This window comes from Henckelia pumila, chromosome 2 (assembly GCF_033568475.1).
Source record: "Henckelia pumila isolate YLH828 chromosome 2, ASM3356847v2, whole genome shotgun sequence".
Taxonomy (NCBI): Eukaryota; Viridiplantae; Streptophyta; class Magnoliopsida; order Lamiales; family Gesneriaceae; genus Henckelia; species Henckelia pumila.
Genome location: NC_133121.1, coordinates 124,066,487 through 124,089,142, shown reverse-complemented (window position 1 = coordinate 124,089,142; position 22,656 = coordinate 124,066,487). Strand labels below are relative to the sequence as shown.

Sequence of the window (22,656 nt, the reverse complement as noted above, 5' to 3'; positions counted from 1 at the left end):
TTTTACCGGAGTATTGCCAGAAATTTAGTTGCCGAGAATGAATATTGTTTGCCACTGCAAAAATTACGGGGATCGACCTGCCCGGTCAGGTCGCGGGGATCAGACATGGAGATACCATGATGGAGAAAACGTAGTAGGACTGTGATGCAATAGAATTAAAATCCTGGCAGAATAATAATTTCAGTGGAATTGAATATCAAAATCCTGCCAGAATAATAATTGTAGAAGCCCAGTAGAACTCTGATGGCTAATGTCATTATAAATTCAACGCCGCAGTATGTTTTCATTACGGCGTACTAACTTAATTTGATTTTTGAATCTTGTACTGCAACATTCCCACGATTAGAGAGAGGAAACACAATCTGATTTATCATGGCAGGTACCTACCAATAAATTCCTCATCATGGTCCACGAAAGTGGACAACACATGTGCAATATATTATTAATTTCCTTATTCTCTTTCCTCTATCTTTGGCCTTGTGCAACGTTTACTTTCTGTTTCGGTTCACATTAATAGATGTATCATATATATAGATATATGTATATGTGTATCGATCTTCCATCCATGTCCGTGAGCTGTTGTCGGCGCCCCACTCCGCCGCTGAACCAGCAACGATGCGCGACCTAGAAGCTTCAAGGCGTCGTGGTGATTGTCGAAAAGGGAAAATGACGGGCTGGCTGTGCGAAGGTGAGGATGGGGTGTTGCAGCTTCGTCGATGGTGGGGTGGTGTTTCCGGCGATTCGAGTACCAGCCACGGAGTTGCATCCCCGGCTTGTGGGTGCGTCCAAATCTGGACTCGAACGAGACTGAGGAGGCGGACGACGAGGTGGTCATTCCAGCGGAGGGCTTTTCGTTTTTCAGCATGGATCAAGCTATCAAAAGCTTGACCAAATCTGAACTTCGAAGAAGCGGCGTGGACGCAAACATGATGGAAAAGATGGTGCTGATCCGACGATGGACTCACGTCGATTGCCAGCCATGGTGTAGCTTCAAAGCTATCCAAATCTGGCCTTTACGGAGAGAGGGTGATTGCTCGTCGGAGATAGAGACCGGCTGTGCAGTGGCGGGAACTCGCCGGAGAAGGTGGTGGCTGCGCGGCGGTCGGCCGATGAAGGCTGGTCGGCGGTTGTGGACGATGTTGACGACGATAACCCGGACGATGATGGGATGGACAAATATATACATATATATACACGAATCATATTAATAAACATATATAATCAATTACCACGTATTTGATGCTATTATTTGCTTTATTATTTTTAATTAACTTATGTGTTATTACTTTTTGGTAAAATTTGTTTTTTATATGTTTATTATGTTAAAAAAAAATCATTGCAGGGTGTCATTCGCGGGGTAAGGTACTGTCGGTATTGGTTGCAAACCGAGATACTTATCCCTCCTCGCCAGCGGAGTCCGACAATAATAGTGAAATTGACGAGTGTTTATCCCCTATGAGTTGTTTGAATTATTGCGATAATAGGAAATCCCAAGAGTTTTCAGGAGGAGTGAGAGAGCGTGTTTTGGACGAGTTTGATATTCTAACTCTATGCCAAAAATTTGACTTATCCGCTAAACATATTTTTAAAATTCCCAAAATTGGAGATACATGTCATGAACCGCCTCCGGGTTATTTCACCGTATATCTGGAGTACTTTAATTTTGGTTTCTCGCTTCCTCCTCATGCCATTTTGATAGAAATTGTAGATAGTCTCGGGGTGAGTTTAAGTCAATTAACACCAAGTGCAATTCTTCTCTTTACGTGTTTCCTACGTAGAGTGAGTGAAATTAAAATGTCCCCGACTATAGACTTATTCTATGCGCTTTTCTCGGTGTGTCGCTCCATGCCGGGTTCCTATACTTATTATCTACCTCGGGGAGATTGTAAGTTTTTATCTCGTTGTCCATCTCCGAAAAGTGATTGGAGAAAAAATTTTGTTTATGCATGGGATTATGGTTGGGAGGTTCCCATAGTTTGGAGTCCGGGCCATAGGAAAATTATTTTCAGCAAAATCCACCGTGAATTGCAACTTGAATGTCGTTCCTTAGGCCTCTTCAAGAAGTTGTTTGACCCAAAAAGTTTGATTCCTACCGGTAATGTTTTGTTCAAATTGAATTTTGATAACTGTATTTTGCGTCTTCTTTGGATTCTTCTACTCATGTTAATTTAAAATTTATTAAATTTATTCACTGATCATTGTCCCTCTTCTCTTTGTGTTTGTTTGTAGGTGACAAAATAAGTTTGGCGGAGGTTCGCGCTTGCATAGAGAAAAACGAGAAAACTCCGTCAAAGACCTCGAGAAAAGAGTCACCAGTGGATCGAGGTAATCACAATTCCCAAGGGATTCCAAGGAGGAGGAATTCTCCTAGGCCATCCGACCGTGTCAATCGTTCTGGTCCTCCATCTAAAAATACTGACACTCGTGACCGAAGGAATGGTGGTAAAAGAAATGATGCTGACCGTGATACCCGTATTAGGGAGAATGCTAATGGTAGAATAAATCCAAAAAGAAGACGTGATGATGAACGAACAATTCCTCCCGACACTCGTGAGGGTCGTCACTTGTTCTTGGAGGGTGTGAATCATAAGAATAATGCTGGTTCTTTTTGGGATTTGAAGGATCCAGAGATTGGTTGGAGAATCGGAGCTAATCTAATTGGAGATCATGACAGGTTGCATCTGCTGCCTCAGCCTATCGAAGTATTAACTCGGTCTCTTGCCTCGTCTGCCTTCCAGGTATATTATTATATGTTTGTTACTCTTTATGATTTTTATGTAGTAAATAATATTCTTTATCTATGGGTGTTTGCAGATTTTATCGCTTGCCCAAACTTTTCAATTTCGAGAAGAGAGATCCCAAAATTCTGATAAGAGATTGGATGAAGAAGTAACGTCATTAAGGGGAGAGTGCAAAAGACTCGGCGAGGAAGCTACTAAGGCACGAGATGATTTTCTCAAGTCGCAAAAGGAGCTTGAAGAGAAATCCAAAAAGTATGATGCAATGTGCAAGGATATGGAGCTACTTAGGGGAAAATATTCCCATGAATCGGAGACCGGTGAGACTTTTCTCAATTCATCAATAGGCAAGAATCTCTTGCGAAGTACCGGAGAAAAAGCAATTGAAGGCTATCAAGCATCCACAGCTTTTAGAGATGAAGTGATTCAGCGGGCGATTGTTATTCATGACGAAGTTGTCGTGGATTGTCGCAAAGAACTACGGGATACTCAACTAGTTCCGGAGGAAATTATTATGATGATTCACCCTAAAATTCCGGAGCCTAGAACTGCAAGAGTTGAGGATGACTCGGATCCTCCCTTAGGCAATTTATTGGGAGGTCTGGGTGACGAGGAGATGATCGAAGCTTTGCGTTCGAACTTCTAGCTTGAATAACGACGACAGGTGCATGTCGAATCTACATGGATAGTACTCTTAGGAGCCGTGGAGCAGTTTAGTTTATTATTTCTTGCCACTTTTGGGCAATATTTTTTATTTGTAATAAAGACTTTGAAGTCTTATATTTTGTTTGCTCTTTTTGAGTGCGTAAGCAGTTGGTGGAGGAGCAAAGGAAAAACAATTATTTTCCCCTTTTTTTATATATATTCAATTTTGTCAGTTATCATATCTCTTTGTTTTCTGAAGTTGCTATTGCATACTTGTTTGATGAATAAAATACTATCGCTTTAACAATGGAGTACTTGGGAGGGGATCAATCTCCCAAGATTTTGTCTCATGGGGAATTCCTAAACCCACTTGGTGCGTGGTGAGGTATCCCGGGACTTATAATGTTATTATGTCGTCCTGACCTCTTACAGCGTCATAAGTTCAAATGTCCCAAGGGGCTGGCCAAGCCTCTTATTGTTGGGAATTTTTTATGATTGCTAGGGTCTATGACGTTTATGTCGTAAGTAAGCGTTAGTATAGGAGAGGAGATATGATATGCTTTCGACAAAGTAATCTGTTTATATAAAAACAATAATCCAATTAGTTGAAAAATGTATCACAAAATTGTAATATGAAAACATAAGGAAAATATGCTAAAAAAGATAAATTTAGCCTATTATTGACGAGAGTTGCAGTTTATGCATAAAACTTCTTCAGGTTGGCCACGTTCCAAGGCCTGGGAAGTATTCTTCCATCTGAATGTTGGAGGCGATATGTTCCCATCTTCACAATCTCAATTACTTTGTAGGGGCCTTCCCATTTCGGATCCAGCTTGCCTACAGACTTCAAGATGTCAGATTTTCTCAATACAAGATCTCCTACTTGGAAAGATCTTGGTTTGACTCTGTCATTGTAAGCTTTAGTCATACAAGCTCGATATCTCTCGGCTCGTGTCGAAGCTTCATCTCTCAGTTCATCCACCAAGTCCAATGAAATTCGGAGGGCTTGGTCATTCCCAGATGAAGTGTACTGTTTCACTCGCCATGATTGCTCTCCGATTTCGGCAGGAGCCACAGCTTCCGCTCCGTAGGCCAAGTTGAAAGGAGATTCTCCAGTTGAAGAGCGTGGAGTGGTTCGATATGCCCATAGAACACTTGGCAACTCATCCACCCATTTTCCTTTGGCATTGCCTAGGCGTGTTTTGAGGTGCTGTAGAATGGTCCGGTTGGTGACCTCGGTTTGCCCATTTGCTTGAGGATTCCCTACAGAAGTGAAGAACTGCCTGATAGAGAGTCCTTTGCACCAGTCTTTTATCTTCGCTCCAGAGAATTGAGTTCCATTGTCTGAAACCAAGGTTTGAGGAATGCCAAATCTGCATATTATATTCTTCCATAAAAAATTGATTACATCTCTCTCGGATATTTTGGCCAATGGTTCAGCTTCGACCCATTTGGTGAAATAATCCACAGCTACTATCAGAAATTTTCTTTGTCCGGTAGCAGGAGGAAAAGGACCTACCAAATCCATTCCCCATTGAGCAAAAGGTAGAGGACTTTCCAGGGGCTGTAAGATTGTAGCCGGCTGGTGATGGAAGTTGGCATGCTCTTGACATGCGTGACAATGTTTTGCTAACTCAATAGCGTCTTGCTTCATCGTTGGCCAAAAGTACCCTTGGCGCAATGCTTTCCCCGCGAGAGCTCTGCCAGCTAAATGATTTCCACATATTCCTTCATGAATTTCACGGAGCACATAGTTTCCCTTGGCTGGCGTTAGACACTTTAGGTAAGGTGAAGAGAAACCTCTTTTGTACAGTTCTCCGTCAATGATCGTGAACCGAGCAGCTCTCACTCTAAGTTTTCGAGCTTCGACTTGGTTAGCAGGTAGTTTCTCTTGCTTTAAATAGTCGATTATTTCATCTTTCCAACTAGGCTCTTTGCTGTTAGCACAGAAGATTGTAACATCACTTCCATCAGTTTTTTCCTTGCCATAAGTTAGGAATGTAATTTTCCTACTATCAATGTTGGCCAAGGAGCTTGCTAACTTGGCAAGGCGGTCTGCTGACTCATTTTCCCCTCTAGGTATCTGCTTTATATCATAGCTGTCTAAACGCGAGAGAAGCTCGTTCACTTGAGTGAGGTATTCAAACATTTTATCTTCCTTCGCTTCATAATTTCCATTAACCTGACTGACGATAAGTTGGGAGTCACTGTGTATCGTCAGTCTTTTTGCTCCGACCGACAGGGCCAATTTAATTCCCATGATGAAAGCTTCATATTCTGCCTCATTATTCGTTGCAGTGAATAGAAATTTGACGGCGTATTGAAATTTATCTCCCTGTGGGCTCTCCACCACTATACCTGCACCGCTTCCTGTAGAGGTTGATGACCCGTCGACATAAACCATCCATGTTTGGGTGGAGCTTTCTTCTTGAGTTACTGTCATTTCTACTAGAAAATCAGCCAGAATTTGTGCTTTAATCGCTGGACGCGGGCGATATTCAATTCCATATTGGCTTAGTTCAACAGCCCACTTAACCATTCTTCCTGATGCTTCAGGACTCGAGATAATTTGTTTGAGAGGATGATTGGTGAGTACAATTATTGGATGAGAGTGAAAGTAAGGACGTAATTTTCTCGCTGCAATTACCAAAGCCAGTGCCAGTTTCTCGATCTTTGTATATCTTAATTCCGCTCCGTGTAAAGTTCGACTGATATAATAAACTGGTTTGTGCTCACGTCCTACTTCAGAGACCAATACTGCACTTACCGCCTCCGCAGATATTGCCAGATAAATCAACAGGGTGTCACCTTCGTTTGGTTTTACCAACAACGGCGGAGAGGTCAGATGCACTTTCAACTCGTCAAATGCTTGCTGACACTCTTCTGTCAATTGAAAACCCTTCCCACTCCTCAACATTTTGAAAAATGGTAAACCCTTGTCTGCGGATCTTGAGATAAATCGGTTGAGAGCGGCCAAACGTCCTGTCAATTCTTGGATGCCTTTTACACTCTTCGGAGGATTCATGTTTAAAATTGCTTTGATTTTTTCAGGGTTGGCCTCTATTCCTCGTTCTGACACCATATAACCGAGAAATTTGCCTCCTCGTACGCCAAAAGTGCATTTATCCGGATTAAGTTTCATCCTGTATTTTCTGAGTATACTGAAACATTCCTCAAGATCTTCCAAATGATTAGATGCTTGAATACTTTTGACGAGCATGTCATCTATATAAACTTCCATGTTACGCCCGATCAAGTGTTCGAACATGGTATTTACCAGACGCTGATAGGTAGCTCCAGCATTTTTCAAACCAAACGGCATTACATCATAACAATAAATTCCTCGATCAGTGATGAAACTTGCTTTTTCCTGGTCTTCTGGCGCTAGGCCGATCTGATTGTATCCTTGATATGCATCAAGAAAAGTGAGCAGCTCGCATCCTGCTGTCGAATCGACTAACAAATCAATTCGAGGGAGTGGAAACGGATCTTTGGGGCATGCTTTGTTGAGATCAGTGAAATCTATACACAAACGCCACTTTCCTCCAGGTTTCGGTACTAAAACCACATTTGCAAGCCAATCTGGGTATGAAACTGGCCTGATGTACTTTGCCACTAAGAGTTTCTCCACTTCCGCGGCTATATGCCGATTTTTCTCTGGACCAAATGCTCTTTTCTTTTGCTTCACCGGTCTCATTTTCGGATCAACACGGAGGTGATGAAGCGCATATTCATGAGGTATTCCTGGCAGATGCTCATCACCCCAAGCAAACACGTCCAAATTGCGACCAAGAAAATTTTTCAACTTCTCTTCCAGCTCACGAGGTAATTCGGTCCCGATCTTTAGGGTTTTCTTGGGATCAGTTGGAATGATTGCCACATGTTTCAAAGTTTCGGTTGCTGTTATTCTCTCTTTGCTCTCAGCTTCTTCATCCACCAAATGTATTCCATTTTCACGCAAAAGCTTTCCGGGTTTTGGTGGTTTTTCCTCACTAGAGACTTGTCTTTTCCGATTTCCTGACGAACCCCGCAGAGTCACTACATGACACTCTCTAGCTAGACGATGATCACCAAGGGCTTCTCCTACTCCTCCTGGAGTCGGAAACTTCAACTTCATATGATATGTCGATCCGATGGCTTGGAATATATTGAGACTTGGTCGTCCCAATATCACATTGTACGCCGATGAAGTTTTTACCACAAGGAATTTCACCATCTTAGTAGACCGCTTGGGGTAAGAACCCAAGGATAGAGGAAGCGTTACCTCTCCCAAAGCTTCAACTATTTCTCCGGAAAATCCGACTAGTGGAGTGTTGACTGGAGTTAACTGTGCATTACTAATACCCAACTTGACGAATGCATCATGAAAAATTATGTCGGCCGAACTTCCTGAATCCACTAGAATTTTCTTTACCCAAAAATTGGAGATTGTGGCTGAGATGATTAAAGCATCATTATGGGTACCCCGAGGGTTCTCCAGATCTTTGTCACTGAATGATAATCCATCTTGGATGGTTCCAACTTCACATATTGACAAGGATGTGGGGCTGGATAAATTGTTGGTTCCTTTTGCTGCTCGCAGAAGAGCTTTTCTTGCATTGTTCGAGTCGCCACAAGCAGGCCCCCCAGTGATTACGGCGATTACCCCTCCCGAGGGCAAATTTTCATCCGCTCGTTCATGCTGTTTCCCAGTTTCGTCATGGCGCTTTTGATAGTCATGTTTTGGCTGTTCGTCCCGACGCCTGTCATCTCGTTTTTCACCGCGGGACTTGTCCACGAAATTTCCCAAATGTCCGCGCTTTATGAGTTTTTCAATTTCTGCTCGCAAACTGAAGCAATCTTCTGTAGTATGGCCTTTATCTTTATGAAAATGACAATACTTTTCCGAACGTTGGCGCTTTGGGTTATCCTGCATTGGGCGAGGGGGTCGCAACAATCCTTGTTTTTCAGCCACTACCAGTATATCGGTCAGACGTGCATTGAGGGGTGTATTCTGGAGACGAGGGCTCTATGCTGTTCGCTTCTCGTCTCGCTTTCTAATATCTGGTTTATCTTCTTCTCTCTTTCTTTTATTCAGGTAGTGTGGTTCAATAGATTCTTCAACCCGAATGTATTTCTCAGCTCTTTCCAGTAATTCTTCTAGGTTTTTGGGCGGCCTTCCCGCTATTGATTTCTTGAACTTCCGATGGCGCAAGTTTTGTTGCATTATTCCAGCTAACAAATCATGGTTCACGTGTAAGACTTCGTGCACCGCATGAGTAAATCGCCGAACATAGTCCCTCAAACATTCTCCTTCTTTTTGAATGACTGTGAACAAATATGCTGCTGTTTTTGGGTATTTTTTGTTAATTGAGAATTGCTGGATGAAGCAGTCAGTAAGTTGCTCCAAATTGGCAATAGATCCAGAGGGTAACTTGTTGAACCATGTGAGTGCTCTTCCTGATAATGTTGTTCGGAAAATTTTACAGTATGCAGCATCTGTGATATCATACAAATCCGCTTTCGCGTAGAATTTGTCAATATGGTCTTGGGGGTCACTCGTTCCATCGAACTCAGGTAAGCTGGGGATTTTGACTCCCTTTGGTAATGCTTCAGATAATATGTCATCAGTGAAGGGGCTTCGGCGTGACGGCAAAATTGCGGACATATTCTCTCCAGTTACATGTGTGCGAGATCCATCCTTCCGAGCTGGATTAGTGATCTTGTTTTCGCCAGAAATGTCATGAACTGTGTGAACACTTGCTTCACCGTCTTTTTGAGTAGTATTTTTCTTGGTCCCCCCTTGATCTTTATCATTCACTTTAGATTTATCTTTATTTGGGTCTCCGTTATTAGGGTCAAGAGATGACGAGCCTTCAGTCTGAGCCTTTTTCTTGCTGCTTTTGCGCTTGCGGGTTTCTAGGTACTGAGCAACTGCATCTTTTGCTGCGAGTGCGGCTGTGTTTTCCATTAGCGCAGTCAAGTCTTCACGGGTGAGAGTAATACTCGGCGGTGCGTTTCCATTGTTAATATTTCCTTGAGACATTTTTGAAGTAATATGTGTTCTCAATGACGTAGTGAACGGGTTCCCACGGACGGCGCCAAGCTGATGTAGCCAAAAATCACTTGTATATGACACGTTGCTTCCGCAGATTCCGGAGTATCAACGTATCCTTGTATGTTCCTGGTGGAGATCTTCAGTGGGTTGTTCCTATGTCACAAAACAAAGTCAGAGGAGCCGGGAGGGTTCCCGGCGAAGGCACTCCGACGCTCAAGTCAGTTATTACTCAAGGAATAATAATCAAGAGTAGAGCGATATAGTGCTCAAGAAAGTGTGTACCTTAATAATGAGGTGACTTAAGCTATTTATAGATATTCGAAGAGTTTCACGGGCTTGAGCCTCTTATGGGCTTTTGTAGAATTCAGGGTCTGCTTGAATTAAATATATAAAATATTTAAATAAGCTTGGGCCTGAAAAATATTTGGAGTGGACCTTCATGATTGGGCTCAGGCCCAGTTGAATTTTTAGGTGTAACCTATCAATTGCCTATTTGGTGAAGCATGAAACACTGCCCCACCACATTTCACGAATTCTATTCCATCAATAGTTAACACGTCTGATTGGAGAAGTCAATCAAAGAAAATCATTTCTTATATATATGTATTTTTTAAAATACGGCGTTTGGTTACAAATACACTTATTTAAGTTTTTTTAGAAGCTAGAAATGGCTTCAGCTTCTATTTAAAAATAGTTTTCAATATTTATTTAAACGTTAAAATCACTTTTATTTTTTCTAATAAAAATTAAACTTTTATAAGTATTCTTTAAAGCTGCGACTTTTGTAACCAAACTCATCTCAGCGTGGTATATATGCGATGAACGACATAATGTATATTTTGGCAGATGGGTGGTCCTCTACTTTGATTCTTGAAGTGAAGCTATGGAAATTGGAAATTGTGGGCCGATGGTATAAAATAATAATTAAAAATTTAAAAATTAATGTCCGATATGTATTTAAAGGATGTTTGATTAAACTTATTAAAAATAGCTTGAGTCACGACTTATTTTAAAAATAAGCTGTTAAAGTGTTTGACTGAACTTATTTTAAACGAATTAAAGATGATGATGTGTTTGACATTATAAGATCTTTTTATTGTCAAAATTAACAAAAAAAGTATAATACTATGAATTTTATTTAAAAATAATTTTAAAATTTTATCACAAGTATTAAACCTATATTACAAAAAAATAAAAATATTTTGAAAGGGCCCGTGTCCTGATTTAATATTTAATGATCAAACAACCAGGATTAATTAATTTAAACAGCGAAAACGAGTTAAAAATTTGCGTTTGGGCCTACAGAAATTTCGGCATGACCTATTCGTAAATAGGACATCCCAAAAACCTGTACAACACAACCAGCAATATATACTCGAAAATAGAGTCACAACTCCAATTTACAAACCTATAGCCGCACTGGCCAGGACTAAACACATGCAGAGCCGGCAAGGCTCGATCACACAAATAACAATTCAAAACAAGGTCCAAAACTATTTATACAGATACACAGGGCATCACCCCGACAAATATAAAACTCGCTAAACTGATATATATACATATATCTGGGAACTCGACTCCACGCTCGTCTCACTGGGTACCACTAGATGACGCTCCACCAGATGCGTCAAATCCCCCTGGATAACCTGCTCTGGAATCACAAACAACCACAACATAAAAAGAAAACAGGGGTCGGACCCTAGTACGACGAACTATAAAAATTACGACAAATATAACTGACATGAATAAAATCAAGTACAATGCAATGAAATGCAATGTAATGCGTGACAGGTATCAATGAAATAAGGGATACCAAAAGGAGTCCAAATAATCGTATCACAATAAACTCAGTGGCCACCCGTGCCAGGAACGCAGCAGACCTCGAATCATCACTGCTAATCCATACACGTAGCATCGGAGGGTGACAGGAGCGACCCGTCCAGCCTCATGCTGTCATCAGGAGTGTCGTACGTAGCATCAGAGGGCGACAGGAGCTACCTGTCCGTGCCTCATGCTATCTCAGGAGTGCACTAAAACAATGTCACTCGCTCCATGATGACTCATTACATCTCAAGAGATCAATATCAATAGTAATCAAAGGAGTCAAGGCTCAACGTGCTATGTAAACTTGTAAATAAGTGAATGCAATCATATAATCCACGTAAGCACATAAAACACATTATCACTCATTACAAAATACTTAATATCATTACATGTCATTATAGGCGTCGTAATATAAACAGCTCATACGTACATCAACCAACACTTAATTACCACAGAAATATCTCAAGTAATATTCGAATACTCCAATCCTGTGAAAAACCATTTATTTCACATCAATTCCTATTTTCGTTTACAAATCTGACAATTATCGGAACTAAGTCTAAAAATCAAACTAACAGTTCCAAATATTCATATTTCATATTCAGTCATCCTATCAATGTCTAAATCTCGATAAATGACTCTAAAATGTCGCAATACCCAAAGGTAAATAATCTGAAATTTTTCAGAAAATTGCTCATACATACTAAAAAATCATATATACTGGTTCTAACACAACTAAGCAACCGTATAATGATTAAAACAACTATAAACGTCAAAAATCCCAACTTATATAAATCTGAATTTTCCAAAATTCTACAATTAAGTCTGGAAATTTCGTTCAATACCTCAAATCCACAAAAATGTTGTTCCTACATCCAAAACACAACAATTATCAATTCTTTAAATCAAAATTCAACCAAAAATCATATAAGTTGAACTAAAAATCGGCTCACCCCAAAACAGTCTCTGAAGTTGCGATTAAGGACTCAAAACTAAACTCAAATCGTCTCTAAAGCAAACACCACGAAGACTGGCGATGATGGCGACGAAAATCGGCCGGAAAACGTGAACAGGGGGCGGCGGGTTTCCGAGTATTGCGAGGAAATATTACAAAAGCGGTATCAAAAGATAGGTCTCGTCACGAGGATTCCGGAACTATATTTACTTTTGAAATCCGGCCAAAAACGAAGGAGATACGGGCATTTAAAGTGACGGAAGAAATGTTGAAAGAAAAAGAAAGAAAAATCGATACAGACGCCGAGAAGATGATGGTGATGAGAGAGAATATGATATGTATCATATCTATATGTATATCCATAATTAAAATATGGTTTAGTTTAAATGTGTGTCTTATTTTATTCATTCGGGATTAAAACTTGACCCGGTTTGAGTTATTTCAACTCCTGTGTGATTTATAAATCAAATATGCAATTTAATATCGTCTATAAACCGATATTTATAAATACATATTTTTAACACACAAATTAATTAATAGAATAAAATCGGGTCCTTACATTTCTCCCCCTCTAAAAAGAAGATTTCGTCCTCGAAATTAAACACACATCAAACTTATATACAAAGTGGTTAAACATCTACCACTGATAGTACATAGGAAAATTAGAGTACATGGAATAAGTCATCATATTTTCAAACAAGTGAGGCCATTCTTGACGTATTCTAGACTCCAATTCCCATGTGGCTTCTTCTCTCCCATGTCTACTCCATTCCACCATAACTAAAGGAATCGTCTTGTTCCTAAGTTGCTTTTCTTTACGATCAAGAATCTGCACCGGATATTCAACATAGCTAAGGGAACTATCCAACTCCACATCATCAGCCCTCAAGATATGAGAAGGATCTGGTTCATACTTCCGTAGCATAGATACGTGAAATACATCATGTATCGCAGACAAACTCTGCGGCAAGTTCAAACGATACGCTAACATACCAATCTTCTCAACAATCTCGTATGGACCGATATAACGAGGAGCTAATTTCCCTTTACGCCCAAATCTCATAGTACCACGAAATGGTGATACTTTCAAGAAAACAAAATCGCCAACCTGAAATTCTAAAGGTCTACGTCTGTTATTAGCATAGCTGGCTTGACGATCCTGGGCTGCTTTCATTCTTTTCCTGATCAGGTCAACTTTTTCTTTCATCTCTTGAATAAACTCTGGTCCTGACAACTGTCGTTCTCCTACTTCTTCCCAACAGATCGGAGATCTACATTTTCTGCCATACAAGGCTTCAAATGGTGCCATCCCGATAGATACTTGATAACTATTATTGTAAGAGAATTCCACCAGAGCTAAAGATTCTTGCCAACCACCACTAAAATCCATCACAACAGCTCGTAATAAATCTTCAAGTGTCTGAATAGTCCTTTCAGATTGACCATCTGTCTGTGGATGATAGGCAGTACTCATGGCCAATTTAGAACCCAAAGCTGATTGCAAACTAGACCAAAACTTAGAAGTAAATCTGGGATCACGGTCTGATACTATAGTAACTGGCACACCATGCAATCGCACTATCTGATCAATGTACATTTTTGCCATTTTCGTATATGTCCACGTACGATCATATGGAATAAAATGGGCAGATTTAGACAATCTATCCACAATAACCCAAATGGCATCACAACCACGATTAGATCGAGGTAGGTGTGTCACGAAATCCATAGTAATGTGTTCCCAATTCCACTGTGGTACTTCAAGACTAAGTAACATACCACCTGGTCTCATTCTTTCAGCCTTAACTTGTTGACACGTCAAACACTTAGCCACAAAATCAGAAATATCATTCTTCATACCTTCCCACCAGTAATGGGCTTTCAAGATATGATACATTTTTCTAATTCCAGGATGTACACTATGTCGACTACAATGAGCTTCTCGTAGTATATCGTCTTTAAAATCTATCAAATTCGGAACCACAAGTCTACCATTATAACGCAAACATCCATCAGAAGCAACAAGAAATTTCCCTGACTGACCAGCTGGAGTTAATTCTTTCAAATGATGAATATATGTATCAGTCTTTTGTGCTGCTTTGATTTTTGAAATTATTCGTGGTTCAACTTGTATAGATGAAACTATGAAATGATTACCTTTAGCTCGATAAGTCCATCCTGAAGTTCTCAAATGCTCATGAACTTTAGAAATAGTTAACGATGCCAACATCTTAGTATGAACTTTTCTGCTCAAAGCATCTGCAACTTGATTCACGTTTCCTGGCTGGTATTGAATATCACAGTCAAAATCCTTAAGTAATTCCAACCATCGACGTTGTCTCATATTCAAATCAGCCTGTGTGAATAAATATTTCAGACTCTTATGATCGGAATAAATCACAAACTGCTCACCGTACAGATAATGACGCCATATTTTCAATACATGCACAATGGCAGCCAATTCTAAATTATGAACTGGATAACGAGTCTCATGTGGTTTCAATTGACGAGATGCATACGCAATCACGCGTCCATTTTTCATCAAAACACAACCCAGTCCATTCAAAGAAGCATCTGTACAGACAACAAATCCACCTGAACCTGAAGGTAATGCTAGTACTGGAGCCGTAGTCAATTTCTCTTTCAAAGTCTGAAAACTAGCTTCACATTCCTCAGTCCACACAAAACGTCGATCTTTTTGCGTCAATATAGTCATAGGCCTAGCTATTTCGGAAAATCCCTTGATGAAACGCCTATAATATCCAGCCAAACCCAAAAAACTACGAATCTCAGAGACATTGGTTGGTCGAGACCAATTAAGAACAGCTTCAATTTTACTAGGATCGACAGATACCCCTTGTGCTGATATCACATGTCCTAGAAATAATACTCTGTCCAGCCAAAATTCACACTTCGAAAACTTAGCATATAATTGTGATGTTCTGAGTGTCTGAAGAACTAATGTTAAATGTTCTTTATGCTCATTTCTTGACTTAGAATAAATCAAAATGTCATCAATGAAAACGATAACAAATCGATCTATAAACTCCCGAAACACACGATTCATTAAATCCATAAAAATCGCTGGAGCATTAGTCAACCCGAAAGGCACAACTAAGAATTCATAATGTCCGTAATGCGTTCGAAATGCTGTCTTGGAAACATCTTCCTCTCGAACTCGAAGTTGATGATATCCGGAACGAAGATCAATTTTAGAATATACAGATGTACCTTGCAACTGATCAAACAAGTCATCAATTCGTGGCAAAGGATACTTATTCTTCACAGTAGCCTGATTCAATTGCCGATAATCGATGCACATTCTCATCGTTCCGTCTTTCTTCTTCACAAACAAGACTGGAGCACCCCAAGGTGATACACTTGGTCTAATATAACCTTTTTCCAGCAAATCTTGCAATTGCGTCTTGAGTTCTTTCAATTCTGCTGGAGCTAATCGATATGGAGCTCGGAAAATAGGACTTGTCCCTGGCATTAATTCAATGCTAAGATCTATTTCCCTTTGAGGCGGAAAACCCGGAATCGCATCAGGAAATACATCAGGAAAATCCTTAACGACAGGAATATCTGAAACTTTCAATTTCTATTCCTTCGTCGCATCAAGAGCATAAATCATAAATCCTTCATTTCCTATCGACAATAATCTAAACATTTCCATTGTCGATACTAATGGAATTCGAGATTGTGAATCACTACCATAAAAATTCCACTTATTGCCATAATACGGTCTAAATCTCACAATGCCATGGAAACAATCAACCGTAGCTCTATAATTCATCAGTGTATCCATACCCAAGATACAGTCAAAATCAGACATAGCTAGTTTGATTAGATTGGTTATCATGATCTTATCCTCAAATCTAATCACACAATTCAAAACTATCTCATTAGACATCAAGAAAACACCAGCAGGAGTAGCAACAGACACAGTATCCAATAACGGGGTAAAAGCAATCTCATGCTCATCAGCAAATGTAACAGATAAAAATGAATGAGATGCTCCTGTGTCTATCAAGATACGTGCAGGATACTCAAAAATATAACAAATACCTGCAATAACTCCCCCAGGTGCATCTTGTGCCTGATCCTGAGTCATAGCATGGACTTGAGCCTGCTGTGGACCTGGAAAACATTGCTGACTCTGAGGAGATGGATACCTAGGCTGCTGAGTGGACTGTACTGGAATATAAGGCTGTGTAGGAGCAAACTGTGGTACAGGAGCATATGGTCTGAATGATGGTCGTCCAGAAGACTGGCCAAACTGTTGTGGCTGAAATTGCTGTCTTCCAGCATTTGGACATACTCGAGACGAATGTCCAGCCTGCCCACAAGTATAACAAGTTCCTGGAAATCCCGTACAATGTGCACTCAAATGATTACCACCATATCTGTCACAGTACACTCTCCCAGACGATCCAACTGAACTTCCACCACGACTACCACTGGAACTGGAGGAACTAGACTGTGGTTTCTTTTTAAATGGCTTCCCTATAGCTTTAAACCAAGGCCTTTTCGCTTGCTGAGAAGATTGCGTAGGCTGATATGAAGGTAAACCCATTGGTGTCTTCCAGCTCCTTGAGGACTAGCTGCTGGGATTGATTGTGGTTCACCCCTGAGTAGACTTGCTTCAATTTTCTTGGCCTTTTCTACTGCTTTCATATAAGTAGATGGAGTTCCAGTAGTTACCAACGTATGGATCGTTCGTGTAAGCCCCTTCAGAAATGTGAAAGCTTTGATCGATCATTCTTTGCAACATGTGGGACATAAGGCAAAAGAGCAGAAAATTGAGAAGCATATTCAGCAACAGATTTATTGCCTTGCACCAACAGATTAAATTCATCTTCTTTAGCAGAATAGTATGATGGTGGTGCATATTCTTGTGCAAACTGCTTACAAAATACTTCCCATGTGATCTTTTCACCAGAATCAGAAAGTGTTTCTGCTGTCGTTTCCCACCACAGTTGCGCTCGGTCTTTCAGCTGAAAAGGAACTAACTTCAGTCGAATGTCATCAGGATATTCTAATCCATTAAACATATTGTTGAGACTTTTCAACCAACTAGCAGCTTTCTCACTTCCTTCATTTCCAAAGAACTTTTGCGGACGCAACTCCTGAAATTGAGAAATTATTAATCGTATTCCTCCCATTTTCTCAGTCAATTGGGCTACTGGATCAGCCTCAGCCTGAATCGCTTTTTCTTTGTCAGGATTTACCCGTGGTTGTTGTTCCACCTCTAATTCCACATCTTTCGGAGGCTGAACAGCTGGTCGACCACGTCTTCCCCTGACAATATCATCAAGATTTCTAACATTTTCCGCTGCAGACTCTTCTACAACTTCTTTTCCTTTTCTACCTCTTCCTCCCGGTGTCATTCTACAAGACACAAGGATTTAAATATAGGCAGAAATATCTTAACAAACAGAAAACTATGATAGAAACTCAGAGTTCTAATATGAATTCATAAACGAAGTTCTAAAGCCAAGAACTACTGGTTCTAACAAATACGTTCAAAAATAAACACCACAAGTAAGTCACGTAAGAACAAGTAGTCACACACATACGCAACCATTTTGTTAGTGTCTAACCTCGAGTGTCCTACACTCTAATTCGAGCATATCCCAGTATACGCTCTGATACCAAATGAAAGGGCCCGTGTCCTGATTTAATATTTAATGATCAAACAACCAGGATTAATTAATGTAAACAGCGAAAATGAGTTAAAAATTTGCGTTTGGGCTTACAGAAATTTCGGCATGACCTATTCGTAAATAGGACATCCCAAAAACCTGTACAACACAACCAGCAATATATACTCGAAAATAGAGTCACAACTCCAATTTACGAACCTATAGCCGCACTGGCCAGGACTAAACACATGCAGAGCCGGCAAGGCTCGATCACACAAATAATAATTCAAAACAAGGTCCAAAACTATTTATACAGATACACAGGGCATCACCCCGGCAAATATAAAACTCGCTAAACTGATATATATACATATATCTGGGAACTCGACTCCACGCTCGTCTCACTGGGTACCACTAGATGACGCTCCACCAGATGCGTCAAATCCCCCTGGATAACCTGCTCTGGAATCACAAACAACCACAGCATAAAAAGAAAACAGGGGTCGGACCCCAGTACGACGAACTATAAAAATTACGACAAATATAACTGACATGAATAAAATCAAGTACAATGCAATGAAATGCAATGTAATGCGTGACAAGTATCAATGAAATAAGGGATACCAAAAGGAGTCCAAATAATCGTATCACAATAAACTCAGTGGCCACCCGTGCCAGGAACGCAGCAGACCTCGAATCATCACTGCTAATCCATACACGTAGCATCGGAGGGTGACAGGAGCGACCTGTCCAGCCTCATGCTGTCATCAGGAGTGTCGTACGTAGCATCAGAGGGCGACAGGAGCTACCTGTCCGTGCCTCATGCTATCTCAGGAGTGCACTAAAACAATGTCACTCGCTCCATGATGACTCATTACATCTCAAGAGATCAATATCAATAGTAATCAAAGGAGTCAAGGCTCAACGTGCTATGTAAACTTGTAAATGAGTGAATGCAATCATATAATCCACGTAAGCACATAAAACACATTATCACTCATTACAAAATACTTAATATCATTACATGTCATTATAGGCGTCGTAATATAAATAGCTCATACGTACATCAACCAACACTTAATTACCACAGAAATATCTCAAGTAATATTCGAATACTCCAATCCTGTGAAAAACCATTTATTTCACATCAATTCCTATTTTCGTTTACAAATCTGACAATTATCGGAACTAAGTCTAAAAATCAAACTAACAATTCCAAATATTCATATTTCATATTCAGTCATCCTATCAATGTCTAAATCTCGATAAATGACTCTAAAATGTCGCAATACCCAAAGGTAAATAATCTAAAATTTTCCAAAAAATTGCTCATACATACTAAAAAATCATATATACTAGTTCTAACACAACTAAGCAACCGTATAATGATTAAAACAACTATAAACGTCAAAAATCCCAACTTATATAAATCTGAATTTTCCAAAATTCTACAATTAAGTCTGGAAATTTCGTTCAATACCTCAAATCCACAAAATGTTGTTCCTACATCCAAAACACAACAATTATCAATTCTTTAAATCAAAATTCAACCAAAAATCATATAAGTTGAACTAAAAATCGGCTCACCCCAAAACAGTCTCTGAAGTTGCGATTAAGGACTCAAAACTAAACTCAAATCGTCTCTAAAGCAAACACCACGAAGACTGGCGATGATGGCGACGGAAATCGGCCGGAAAACGTGAACAGGGGGCGGCGGGTTTCCGAGTATTGCGAGGAAATATTACAAAAGCGGTATCAAAAGATAGGTCTCGTCACGAGGATTTCGGAACTATATTTACTTTTGAAATCCGGCCAAAAACGAAGGAGATACGGGCATTTAAAGTGACGGAAGAAATGTTGAAAGAAAAAGAAAGAAAAATCGATACAGACGCCGAGAAGATGATGGTGATGAGAGAGAATATGATATGTATCATATCTATATGTATATCCATAATTAAAATATGGTTTAGTTTAAATGTGTGTCTTATTTTATTCATTCGGAATTAAAACTTGACCCGGTTTGAGTTATTTCAACTCCTTTATGATTTATAAATCAAATATGCAATTTAATATCGTCTATAAACCGATATTTATAAATACATATTTTTAACACACAAATTAATTAATAGAGTAAAATCGGGTCCTTACATATTTCATATTTTAATTTAAAAAAATTGATATTCTTTGGAATTTTCATTTTCAAAAAATATTTAAATACTTTATAAGTGGAGGACATGACATGGATTTATGGGAATATAGAAAACTATTTTGGAGAAGTAAAATTTTAAAATAAATTTTTTTTAAAAAAAATATATAAACTGTTAAACAACTTATTTTAACTTTATCAAATTATTGCCAAACAGCCTCTTAATCCATCCACCGATTCATGACCGGTCCGATCGATTTGGATAGTTTGCAGTCAATATCGGTTCTAAAAACAACGGTTAATTATTGTGTATTCTATCGTCTCCATCACAAAACTCACTCTTGTTCTCTAAACCCGCAACGCTACTAGCATTACGTTTTGCGTGAAGCAGCAGCGACATTCTGTTCTGATAAAGCATATCAAGTGTTCGACGAAGTGCCTGAACCAGCTGCAGCATCTTCAGACAAGTATTTGGACTCCGAATTCCGCTTTCTCCAGTATCTGATGGCGCTCGCCAGGTCAAAGCTAAGCTTAAATGTCCCCATACATAGACGTATACATTTATTCTCCTCTCTTTCCACAGCAGCGATACACCCTCAGTGTCACGGCCCATCGGAAGACGAGACTGACGAAGTAGCTTCAGTCTGCATCTCCGCTGACCTTTCTCCCGCCGAAGTTTTGCTCGCCGATAAATTCCACTCCACAATCAAAGATCACCACCGCAAAAATCCTAACCTCCTCTTGAATCCCAGCGCCCCGTTAAACCCTAATGTATCCTTCCCGGCGTTATGTTCCGATTTCTCGAGAATCTCCCCAGTAGAATCCCTATCCCCTTCCGTCATCCACCGTGTGATAGAAAGATGCGGTGCGCCACGGCACGGCATCCCTTTTTCCCAAACTGTCGTATTCTTCAACTGGGCCATGTTATCGCCACCATATCATGTGGATGTCTTCAATGAAATGATCGATCTTTCGGGAAAGGTTCGCCAATTTGATGTTTCTTGGCACTTCATTAACTTAATGAAATCGAAAAATGTGCCAATCCCGATTGAGACTTTCTCTATCTTGATTCGCCGTTACATTCGTGCTGGTTTGGCTGCAGAGGCAGTGCACACGTTTAATAGAATGGATGAATATGGCTGCAAGCCTGATAAAAAGGCTTTTTCTATAGTGATTAATATGTTGGGTAAGAAAAGAAGAGCAGCTGAAGCTCAAGCATTTTTTGATAGCTTGAAGGATAAATTTGATCTAGATGTTGTGGTTTACACCAGCTTACTACATGGATGGTGTCGAGCGAATAATATTTCCGAAGCCGAGAGGCTGTTTAAAGAAATGAAAGAGGTTGGAGTTCAACCGAGTGTCTATACTTATAGCATTGTGATCGATACACTGTGTCGGTCTGGGCAGATAACCCGTGCCCATGATGTTTTCGCAGAGATGCTTGATGTGGGCTGTGAGCCAAATGCTGTTACCTTCAATAATCTGATGCGGGTTCATGTGAAAGCTGGTAGAACAGAAAAGGTACTTCAAGTGTATAATCAAATGAAGAGGCTTTCGTGTGAGCCGGATGTGATAACATATAATTTCTTGATAGATGTTCACTGTAAGGACAATAATCGAGAAGAGGCGATTAAGGTGCTTAATTCGATGGTCAAGAAAGGCTGTGAAACTAATGCTCATACTTTTAATCCGATATTTAGGTGCATTGCTAAAGCCCAGGATGTTAATGCTGCTCATCGATTGTTTGAGAAGATGAAAGGGCTAAAATGTAAGCCGAACACTGTGACATATAATATACTGATGCAGATGTTTGCTGAGTCGAAATCTACTGATATGGTTATCAAGCATTGGAAAGAAATGGAAGAAAATGAAGTGGAGCCAAATGTGATTACTTTTAAGATTCTTATTTCGATGTACTGTTCGATGGGGCATTGGAACAATGCTTACAAGTATTTGAAAGAGATGATTGAGGAAAAGTGTTTGTGGCCTAGTCAGCAACTCTATGAAATGGTGATGAAGCAGTTGAGAAATGCCGGCCAATTGAAGAAACACGAGGAATTGGTCCAGAAGATGATGGATCGAGGATTTGTTACTCGCCCTTTATTGGATTGACCCATTAGCATGGCCTGATGGATTGTCCTTGATAAGGTTCTTGTAAGAAAAAGGTATAAACTCGAAAAACTTAGGCATCCTATCTCTTGTACTATTTCTTACGAAGTGGCAGTTTCACAGGTGGGCAGTATTTAGGTTTGAGAGACTCTAAAGTCTTGTAGATTTATCTTTTTTGGATTGAATCTATACGGTTAGACACAAGTGCCTGCATTCGTAGTTGAAATCAATTTTTTGGAGCTTTATTTGATAAATATGAAGGTTCACTTATCTTTTCGATGATATTATGTTAATGTGAAACGTTTCCAATATATGCATGAAAAGTTGATCTTGCTTCCTGCACGCAAGAAGCCGAAGATCGTACCTAGAGGAACGAGAGAGGTAATCTTGTTTTCATTACTCATTTTATTTCTTTTTAATCTCGTTGACGGTTAGATTGTTCAATATACAAGTATGTAGCCCCATTTATGTAGGCTGATAGGTGAAATATTATTATATGAGATATGCTGTGTTTTCTTACCGGTGACAGCAGAAATTATCCCAGTCCGGTCGAAATT

At 39.8% G+C, this 22,656-nt stretch overlaps 2 protein-coding genes and 2 long non-coding RNA genes across 4 annotated transcripts; 2 read left to right on the top strand and 2 right to left on the bottom strand.

The window, feature by feature from the left end:
* The first annotated feature begins 716 nt into the window (after positions 1-716).
* LOC140878331 (uncharacterized) lies at positions 717-3,516 on the top strand. The gene is made up of 3 exons (XM_073281933.1): positions 717-1,119; positions 2,230-2,738; positions 2,815-3,516. The coding sequence occupies exons 1-3, from the start codon at positions 717-719 to the stop codon at positions 3,382-3,384; spliced, it is 1,482 nt and encodes a 493-aa protein (XP_073138034.1). The 3' UTR covers positions 3,385-3,516.
* Positions 3,517-10,814: 7,298 nt separating this feature from the next.
* Positions 10,815-13,095, bottom strand: LOC140883406 (uncharacterized). The gene is made up of 3 exons (XR_012150386.1): positions 12,198-13,095; positions 12,090-12,113; positions 10,815-11,071 (listed from the first exon to the last, which is right to left on the bottom strand). It is a non-coding gene; the product is annotated as an uncharacterized lncRNA (long non-coding RNA).
* A 4,924-nt stretch (positions 13,096-18,019) lies between these two features.
* Positions 18,020-19,734, bottom strand: LOC140883405 (uncharacterized). The gene is made up of 3 exons (XR_012150385.1): positions 19,432-19,734; positions 19,325-19,347; positions 18,020-18,306 (listed from the first exon to the last, which is right to left on the bottom strand). It is a non-coding gene; the product is annotated as an uncharacterized lncRNA (long non-coding RNA).
* Positions 19,735-20,263: 529 nt separating this feature from the next.
* On the top strand, positions 20,264-22,618 carry LOC140883178 (pentatricopeptide repeat-containing protein At1g20300, mitochondrial). The gene is made up of 2 exons (XM_073289545.1): positions 20,264-22,155; positions 22,424-22,618. The coding sequence occupies exon 1, from the start codon at positions 20,495-20,497 to the stop codon at positions 22,100-22,102; it is 1,608 nt and encodes a 535-aa protein (XP_073145646.1). The 5' UTR covers positions 20,264-20,494; the 3' UTR covers positions 22,103-22,155; positions 22,424-22,618.
* Positions 22,619-22,656: the final 38 nt, after the last annotated feature.